Here is a 9,447-nt window from a genome sequence, read left to right as displayed (position 1 = left end):
CGCCCGCTGGATGGAACTGGCCCGAGGCACAGTCGCGGTGGGAGCCGCTCACATCGGCTCAGAGCCGGCTCAATATGTGGACCGGAGTGGCTGCGCCGTCAGCCGACGAGCTCGCCCTCGGCCGCCGCCGGCAGCAGCAGGTGGAAGTGGAGCCCGCGGCGCAGCAGCGTGATGCGCGGCGCAGTCGCCGGCAGCTCCGCGCAGCTCACCTCGTGGGTCTGGAGCTCGGCCGCGGACATGTCGATGACCTCGACGCGCAGGCCGAGCGCCTCGGACAGCGCCACCATCTCCGGCTGCCCTCCGTACGCCGGAGACCACCACAGCGGCGCAGGCTTGCCGCCGCCTTGCCCGGGCTCCATCTGGGCCATCCGCGCGCAGTAAGCCTCGAGGGAGGGGGAGCCGTCGGCGGCGGCGACGTGGGCGAAGCGGGCGGCGGAGCGGAGCATGTGCGCCGTCGCGCAGCCGCGCAACGCCGCGACGGCGGCGTCGGAGCGCCCGTCGTTGAGCGCGTCAAGAGCTTGCGCGGCCTCGGCAGAGCTGCGGCCCAGCAGCGCGCGGAGGGCGGCGATGGCGGGCGCCGACTCGGCGGGCAGCGAGTCGAGGTGCGCCTCGAGGGCGGCGAGGCCGCCGTGCGCCCACGCCGCGCCGAGCACAAGCCCTGCCGCCAGCGCCCGGAAGAAACAATGGCCGTCGCCCCGCACCTTGACGAGCGTCAGGTGGCGCGGCGCGAGGGCGAGCGCCCGCAGCCCGGCGGCGGCGGCCGCGGCGGGCGCTACCTCGGCGATGAAGGCCTCGAGCGTTGAAGGTGTGGAGACGGCGGGCGGCGGCGTCGCCGCGGCGAGCAGCGAGGCCTGCCCCTCAAGCGCCGCGGCAGGCGCAGGCTCATCGCTCGGCTGCTCCGCAAGAGAGGCGAGGAGAGCGGCCTGCATGGCGGCGTCGTCGTCGGCCGACGAGGGACTGAACAAAGGGCTGTTCTCCATCGTGCGGAGTGGTGGCGGCGACGGGCAGAGCATTGTGGCCACAAAGGGAGTGCCTTTTGTGCGTCGCTCGATGCAGCTTTGAGACCAATTGGGGTTTTCTTCTTTTTGATTGTTTTTTCTCGGGCAAGGCGTCTATTCGGTGCTCTGCACGTTAGAGCGTGCGGCAGGCGTGCGGCAGGTATGAGCTCCTCGCCGCCTGGTGGCCTCCGAGCGCCAGCCGAAGCAACCCTCGTCGTGCCCCGACACCCCCCCGACTCATGATGTGCCGCTCTTGCCTGTGTGGCCGCTGACGGCGGGACCCCGTGCGCGGCTGCGCCGCAAACTCGTCACTGCCGTCGTCACACCTGTCCACAGATGCGACGGGTGCCTGTCCGACCGCGACAAACAGGCCTCGTTGCGGATCGCCAGCCCGCCCTTTGCCTCCGTGGCCGCGGCACCAGCTCCCGCGGTCTGCACGCTAGGAGTGGTCCGCCCTCGCAATGAATGCGGAATACTATTACGAAAAGTACAACTAGTGCGACACACTAGTCAGTCTCGTAATCGCGCCAAGAGCGCGGATACACACACAAACAACAGGCGCGGCTATGAATAGCTGCGCATATACAGATAACGACTGTTCACAGTTGGGAGAAAGAGAGTCGTCTCTAACGCTACATTCGCAGTCGCTGCTCCGCTCCGATGGTCTCGCTCTGGCTCGGCCTGCTTCTGCCGTCGCCCCGCGCGCCGGCGGCCCTCGCGCTCCCGCGCGTGGCGGCGGCGCCCCGCTGCGCCGGGGCCGGCGAGCCGTCGGCGGTGCAGCCCGAGCCTGTTGGCGGCCCGATCGGCGCACTCGTGGACGCCGTGGCGGCGTCGCGCTGCGGCGCCATCAACCAGCGGCTGGTCGAAGCTTCCGGCAGGGACGCCGTCCTCGCGCTCACCACCGAGTCGGCCAAGCTGATGAACGCGGTCAACGTGGCGACCGCCATGCACCGGCTCGCGACGCTCGAGAAGAAGCGGCGGGCGGAGCGGGACGTGCTGCTGCGCGACCCGCGGTTCGAGGCGCTGCTCGACTCGGTGGTCGGCCGGGCCGCCGAGTTCAACGCGCGGCAGACCGCCGACGTGCTCTGGTCGTGCGCCACGCTGCGGCACTGGCCTCCGCTCCTCCTCAAGCCTCTGCTGTTGAGGGTGGTCTACCACCTGGAGAGGTGACTGTGCTGCGCGCGCGCCTCGGCACACCCCTCCGCCAGCGCGCCTCGGCACATGCACCGCTCGCGCCTTCTCTCGCCCGCACCCCGACCCTTGCCCTGCCGCACCCCGCGCCCCGGCAGGCAAACCTTTGAGCCCCACCATCTCTCTGTGATGAGCTGGGCATTTGCAACGCTCGAGTGCGCGCCGCCCGCAGCGCCGCCCGCAGCGCCGCCCCGACACTTGGGCGTGCCAGCCTGGCCCTGCCTCTTGCCTCTGCGCAGGTGCAAGCCGGTCCGGCTGCTCGAGGACATCGACCGGCAGGCGCGGGACTCACTTCCTAGACACTTCCTAGACACTTCCTAGACACTTCCTAGACACTTCCTAGACACTTCCTAGACACTTCCTAGACACTTCCTAGACACTTCCTCGAGGACCTCGACCGGCAGGCGCGGCGGCGTGGCGAGCTCAAACTCGCTTCGAACCAGCGCTTGGTGGCGGATGGCTGGGCTGGTGAACTCATCTAGGCGTGCGCCGTGTCGAGGGAGCTCTCGCCTCAGAACTGCGCCAACCTGCTCTGGGGCTTTGCGAAGCTGCGCCAGCCGAGCGCGGAGCTGCTGCCCGTGGTTGCTGCGCGGCTGGAGTCGGGGCTGCTCGACGAGTGCAAGCCGGTCGAGGTGTCCGACTTGGCCTACGCCACGGCGGTGACTTGGCCCGCACGCACACGCGCACGCACACGCACACGCGCACGCGCACGCTCACACACTCACACTCAGAGAGAGAGACATCGACGAGGGAGGCAGAGAGAGAGCGGGGAGGGAAGGGAGGGAGGGCGGCCCCTGCGAGGCGATGACTCGCGATCGGCGCGTTAGGTGATGGGCACCGCTGGCGAGGGCTCGTGCGAGCCGCAGCAGGCAAGACGGGACTGCGCACCTCGGTCGAGGTTTGGCTCGGGCCTATCCCCGAACCTTCCCGGAACCTCCCCCTCGCAGGCCAAAGAGCTCCTCGCCGCTCTTGCCACGCGCGCGCTGCCGCACACTTGCCTGCCGCGCTTCTCCTCGCGGCAGCTCGTCACGCTGGTCTGGGCGCACGCCAGGCGCGCGAGCCGCCGAGATGCCGCCGAGATGGCGCCGAGATGCCGTCGAGATGGCACCGAGATTGGAGGAGCTGCAGCCGCACATCCGCGGTCCCCACCCCCCTGCTTGAGGCCGACTCCTCCCTGCACTCCCTCCCCCTCTCCCCGGCGCAGGCTCGGCGTGCAGCCGCCCCAGGAGACCCTCGACGCGTGGCGGCAAGCGATGCGCGCCGCGGTCGACCAGCGGCCGCTGCAAAAGGCTGACCGGCAGAGCCTCGAGGCGTCGCTCGGCAAGCTGGGCGAGACGTGCCGCGGCGCTTGGATCCCCGACACATCGGAGCCTGCCGAGTCAGAGGCGGACGCCGTGAGCGCCGCGTGACGGCGCGCCGGAGCTCGCGACGCGCCTTATCCTCGGAGGCACACACACCGTCTTCTCCCCTCACCCAGCCGCACAGTGGGGCGAGCGAGTCGCGAGACGGATGCAGGAAAGACGATTTGGTTTTGACATTCGATGGGGTCGGGTCTGTGGGCCTCGGGTAGTCTCGCGACGTTGCCATTTCTTTTTATAACACGCGCACGCGCGCGCGCGCGCGCGGGCGAGATCCGAGAAGCTCGTGGGGAGGTGGGGAGAATTAGAGCGAGACCGAGAGCCGGGGCCATGGCGTTGAAAGAAAGTCGAGCCGCGGCGACGCGAGCGACCACACGTGACTCTCTCCACACACTTCTTAGATTTTAGAGCCGCGTGTGTACTGCTGTTTGAGCGGGCTGGGACGCTCGAACACAATCGAAAGCTAAAACCCCGTGTGTACGTAAAAAGACATCACAAAACGACAAGATCAAGATCAAGCGAAGGCGGCCTGTCAGGAGGGCGCCGCGCCTGAGCTATCGCCGCCGCATCCGCGCAGAGGCGACCTTCTCACGGGCCTCGCCTGGCACCGGCTCGCCCCGCGCGGCGGCTAGCGCGGCGGCTCGGGTCGGCACGACCACACCGCGAGCTGCGCCGTCAGCCGCCTCCTCCGGCACCGCCGCCGTCGCCGCTGCGCTGTCGCCGGCGCGGCCGCCGCCCGGCGCGGCGGCGGCGAGCAGCGCCGCGGCGCACGTGCCGGCTCCGCCGATCGCCTGCTGCGCCGAGATGGGCTCGTGCAGCAGGAGGCACGCCCAGCCGGCGGCGAAGAGCGGCATCGAGGCGAAGATGGGCTGGGCGGATGCGGCGGGGACCACCTTTTGCCCCTCGGCCTGGAGGATCGTTGCAAAGGCGCCCGGCACGAGGGCGGAGAGCGTTAGGAGGAGAGCCTGCTTGGGGGTGGGGGTGGGGGAGGCGCTGCTCACGCGTGGAAGGCGTAGGGAGGGCGGGAGGGGCGGGAGGGCCTGCGTCGGCGACAGCTGCGCCGCCCACCTCGCGACGGAGGAGAGGGAGGCTGCGCCGAGCCCGGCGAGGCTGCCGAAGAGGTCGGCCGACACCGCCGCCTCTGGCAAGCCGCCCACAAGCGCCGCGCCGCCCAGGCCGAGCAGCACGATGGCGGCCTATTGGGCTCCGAGCTGCTCAACAGTAAGTCGCGTTCGCCCCAGGCTCCGAGGAGCAGGCGGCGGCGGCCTGCGTCCGGAGGCGGCCCGCAGCGAGCCTGGCCGCCGGATAGGTCTGGGCAAAGGTGCTGAGCCGCACCTTTTGGAGCGCGTAGCACAGGGCGGCCGTGAGCATCGACGCGTCGGCCGAGGAGAAGGCCGCCGCGCCGCCCGCCGCGCCGCCGCTCTGTACTGCGAACGCGGTGCTGGCGAGGGCGAGTGCGCAGGCGGCCCAGGTGCGCGGGGCGACCCGGCGCTGCTCGTCGCTCGAGCCGATGCACGCCTGGAGGAGCGGCGTGAGGATGTTGACGCTGGCGAGGAGCAGCGTTCCGCGCACGGCCGACAGCTGCAGCAGAGCCATCGAGTTGAACTGCGTGCCCGCGCAGCCCCACATGCCGAGCTCCGTGGCGGCGATCCAAAAGCCGACGCCGCCGGGCGCACCGCCGCCACTGCCGTTAGCACCGTCACCACTGCCGTTCGTACCGCCGCCACTGCCGTTCGCACCGCCGCCACTGCTGCTGTCCGCTGCTCCTAAGCTGCCGCTGCTCGCCGGCTGCTGGGCGAGGATGAACTGGCCTGCTATCGCCATGATGGCGAAGCGGACGGCGGTGATTGCGGTGGGCGTGAGGGCGACGCCGTCGGCGGCGAAGATAAGCTTCGCAAAGGTTGGATAGGTACTCCACAAAGCACTGGTGCCGAGCAGGGCCAGCCGAGCGCGAGGCAAAGCACCGGGTTCGTCTGCGAGGCTGGCGGTGATCGCGCGGCTCCGCAGCCGAGGACGTCTTGCACAGCCTTGCTGGGTCACGGCGACGGCGATGCGTGCGTAGTCTTGCTGGGACACGGCGACGGACAGGCTCGCTGTCGCGGGCAGCAGCGCCAGGCAGAGGGCAATGACACTTGCGAGGCCAACGTGGCCCATCGAAGTCGCACGAAAGTGGAACGAGACTTCGTTCTTGGGAAAGAAAGAAGGAAAAAAAATCGGCACAGACTCCCTCGCACAACACGTCTCCGCACCTGTGTCGAGCCTGTCTGTTGTGAGAGAGAGAGTAATTCCTAGGGCCTAGGCGGGAGCAGCTGGCTGTGAAAAATGTGTGAACAACAGGGCATAAAAATATGGCAATGCGCTGCGAATATCAGCATGACACGAAAGTAAGCAGATATACGTCAATCGAGAGCTTCTATCACCGAAGGGAGGCACCATGGTCCATGCTCTTCAATACGGCCTTGGGATCTTCCACCCATAGTTTCCTCCTCGCCATCCGTTCTTTCCGTACCCCAATTGCTTCATGAGCAAGATGTTGTGGTCGTTGTCGAGGTTCCATAGCGCCCTCGCGGCCTGCTCCTTCTGCCCGTCCGTGCCGTCGCGAGCCAGCGCCACCAGCGGCGCGATGCCGCCCGCCCTCGCGATCGCCACCTGAAGATTGTAGGCGTTGAGAGCGAGGTTTGCCAGCGCAAACGCGGCCCACTGCGTCTGCTCGTCCGTGCCACGGACCATTACCGGCACGTGGAGAATGCTGTTGGGCCCGCTGCCGCGTGGCACGATCACCATGGTCAGCTGCCCACCTAGCATGGCCTGGAACTGATGGCCCGGCCCGACGCCGGGCGGCACGGTGACTGCATACATCGTCGGCGTGCCGTCACAAGCCAGCGCCACCAGAGGCGCGATACCGTCCGCCTTCGCGATCGCCACCTTGTTGTCGACGTTGAGAGCGAGCCTTCCTAGCGCCCCCGCGGCCATCGACTTCTGCCCGTCCGTGCCGCCGCGAGCCAGCGCCACCAGCGGCGCAATGCCGCCCGCCCTCGCAATCGCCACCTGGTTGTCGTCGTTATTAGCGAGCCTCCTTAGCGCCGCCGCGGCCACTTCCTTCTGCCCGTCCGTGCCGCCGCGAGCCAGCGCCACCAGCGGCGCGATGCCGCCCGCCCTCGCAATCGCCACCTGGTTGTCGTCGTTATTCCAAGCGAGGCTCGCCAGCGCCGCCACGGCCACTTCCTTCTGCCCCTCCGGGCCGCCGCGAGCCAGCGCCACCAGGTAATGTAGCGGCGCGATGCATCCAGCAAGATAGAGCGGCCGAACCAAGCTCAAGGAAGCGAAGCGGGAGGCTACATTACAGAGGCTCGGGATGCGCCTCCCCTCGCTGACCTCTGCTGTCGCTTGTTGGCGTGCCCGCTCCACCTCCGCCTCATGCAATCGGCGATCCATCTCCACCGCCTCCGCCCTCTCCGCAGCCGCCCTCTCCGCAGCCGCCCTCTCCGCAGCCGCCGCCCTCTCCGCCTCCGCCTCCCTCCGAGAGCGTTCGACAGCCTCCTTCCGAGCGCGCTCCTCCTCCTTTTGCCGAGCGCGCGCCTCCTCCGCCTGCTCCCTTCGGGAGCGATCGGCGGCCTCGCGGCGCACGCGCTCCTCCTCATCCGCCGCCGCTGCTGCAGCCGCCGCTGCCTCCCGCCGCGAGCGCTCCTCCGCCTCGCGCGCACCCGGGCCACCCGACGCAAGCCCCTGCTCCAGCACCGCCGCCGCCGGCCGCCGCCCCGGACTCTCCTGCAGACAGTCCTCCACCCACGAGCCGAGCCACTCGCTCGCGAGCTTTCCCTCGGCGATCGCACGCTGCCGCTTTGCCGCGTCGAGCGCCACGTTGCCAATCGTGCGGCCAAGGAGAAGCTCGGCGAGGATGCAGCCGGCGGCCCACACGTCGTCCGCCGGCCCGTACCGCTTGCCAACGGCCTTCTCGGGCGACATGTACGCGTCGGTGCCCACTTTGGTCTTGGTGCGCGAGCGGCGCGAGGCGGAAGAGGCGCACGCGAGCCCAAAGTCGATGATCCTTGCGCGGCCCGTCGAGTCGAGCATCACGTTGGCCGGCTTGAGGTCGCGGTGCTGCAGGTTGAGCGAGTGCATGTACGCGAGCCCGGACGCGACCTGCCGCATCAGCGCTGCCGCCTCGGGCGGTTGCAGCGGCACTTCGGCGGCGATCTTCTCGGCAAGGGATCCGCCGGTGAGAAGCTCCGTGACGATGACAAAGAGGCGGCTGTCGTCGGTGTCGTGCCAAAAGGCGTCGTAGAAGCGCAGCGTGTTCTCGTGCTCGATCGTCGAGAGTAGGCGCGCCTCCTTCTCCAAGCCGGCGCCGTCCAGCTCCTCCGAGTCGATCTGCTTAACCGCGTACCGCCGCGCATCGATCCCAGCAACCTTGCGCATCCGGTAGGTGACGCCGAAAGAACCCTTTCCGAGCCGTGCGGCGAGCTTGTCCTTCTGGCCGGCGGGCGCGTCCGGCTTGCGGTCGTACGCGTAGAGCGACAACCGCGAGCTGCGGTCCGGCTCCCCGTTGCCCGTTGCCGAGAGGTTCGCCATCATCACGATGATCTTATCGAGCTTGAGGCCCTGCTGCGCAAAGCCCTCGCGCATCTCACGCGTCAACTCCTCTTGGAACTCGGCGGCCGACACGCCCGAGGCGACGGCGATGTCGCACAGGACCTCGCAGTCCTTCTCGAGCGCCTCCGCGTCGACAGCCTCGCCCAGCGCCTTCCGCTCGGCCACCTGCCGCTGCACCGCCGCCTCCACCGCGTACTCGCGCGCCTGCAGCCGGTCGATGATGAGCGCGTCGTGGGCGAGGTTGTAGAACTTGAGCAGCAGTGTGAGCTGGCTGGTGATCTCCGAGTCGAGCTGCGACAGCGTGCTACGCCTCCCCACTTTGAGTGCGTGCCGCAGCCAGCCCTTCTTGCCAATTTTAGCGACCGCCAATTGCACGTCAACGAGCAGCCGCTGTAACTCGCGCATCCGGTCCTCGACGCTCGCGCGGCTCTTCACGTCCATGCGTTCCACGTTTTCAGCCATGCGCTGCAGCAGCTCGAGGACGTCGATCGTGCGCTGGGCAACCGATAGCACATCGTTGATCACAGTCCGCAACTTTTGCACGACTAGAAGGACGCCGCGAGCCGCGCTGCACACCGCCGGAATGAGAGGCAGCACGGCACCCAGCCCTTGCACGGCGTCGACGAGCTTCAGTCCCGTTTGAACCTTGTAGAGCGCCCGCTCCGCCGACGCGAGCCGCTCGACACCAGCCTGCATCAGGCGGACGGACGTGCGTAACTCACGGCCTAGGCAACGTGGCAAGGAGCGGGCCAGGTCGCAATGCGCGTCCATTCAGACGTACCTCTAGGAACTTCTAGCCCGAGAGAACAGTATTATAGAGAACTCTTGAACAGAGACGCAAACTCACTCACACACACACACACACACACACACACACACACACACACACACACACACACACACACACACACACACACACACACACACACACACACACACACACACACACACACACACACACACACACGCCGCCCTCCGCCTCGCTGCCGCCGCCCTCAGCCTCGGTCGCCGCCGCCGCCGCCGCCGCCGCCCTCCGCCTCGCCCTGGCCGCCGTCGGCCTCGCCTTGTCCGCCGCCTCCCTCCGCCGCCGTCGGCCTCGCCCTCTCCGCCACCTCCCTCCGCCTCGCCGTCGCCGTCGCCGCCCTCCGCCTGGGCCTCGCCGCCGCCGCCCTCGCCACCGCCGCCCTCGGTCTCGCCGTGTCGCCGCTGTCGGTCTCGCCCTGTCCGACGCCCCCCTCGGCCTCGTCGCCGTCGCCGCCGTCGTCTGCCTCGTGGCCGCCGGCGCTCGTCTCTCTGTGCCTCGTTTG

The 9,447-nt window shown here is 68.8% G+C and overlaps 3 protein-coding genes across 3 annotated transcripts in view; 2 read left to right on the top strand and 1 right to left on the bottom strand.

The window, feature by feature from the left end:
• The window catches only part of EMIHUDRAFT_104215 (hypothetical protein), a gene marked incomplete at both ends in the record, with an annotated part of 5,644 nt that extends 5,263 nt beyond the window's left edge, over positions 1-381 (top strand). The window contains one exon of the mRNA XM_005764707.1: positions 103-381. Coding sequence (XP_005764764.1) covers positions 103-381 — 279 coding nt within the window. The remainder of the gene's footprint in view (positions 1-102) is intronic.
• An 856-nt stretch (positions 382-1,237) lies between these two features.
• On the top strand, positions 1,238-3,598 carry EMIHUDRAFT_213534 (hypothetical protein; the record flags this gene model as incomplete). Its single annotated transcript, XM_005764706.1, has 6 exons — positions 1,238-1,242; positions 1,335-1,428; positions 1,785-2,164; positions 2,689-2,848; positions 3,137-3,223; positions 3,416-3,598. The coding sequence occupies 6 exons, from the start codon at positions 1,238-1,240 to the stop codon at positions 3,596-3,598; spliced, it is 909 nt and encodes a 302-aa protein (XP_005764763.1).
• Positions 3,599-7,423: 3,825 nt separating this feature from the next.
• Positions 7,424-8,011, bottom strand: EMIHUDRAFT_56064 (hypothetical protein; the record flags this gene model as incomplete). The annotated part of the gene is made up of 1 exon (XM_005764705.1): positions 7,424-8,011. A coding segment is annotated over one exon (588 nt), but the record flags the coding sequence as incomplete, so codon positions are not given.
• Between the last annotated feature and the right edge of the window lie 1,436 nt (positions 8,012-9,447).

The sequence above is a fragment of the Emiliania huxleyi genome (assembly GCF_000372725.1).
Source record: "Emiliania huxleyi CCMP1516 unplaced genomic scaffold EMIHUscaffold_58, whole genome shotgun sequence".
Lineage (NCBI taxonomy): Eukaryota > Haptophyta > Isochrysidales > Noelaerhabdaceae > Emiliania > Emiliania huxleyi.
The sequence above is the reverse complement of the archived record's forward strand: the minus strand, read 5'-3'. Positions and strand labels throughout refer to the sequence as shown.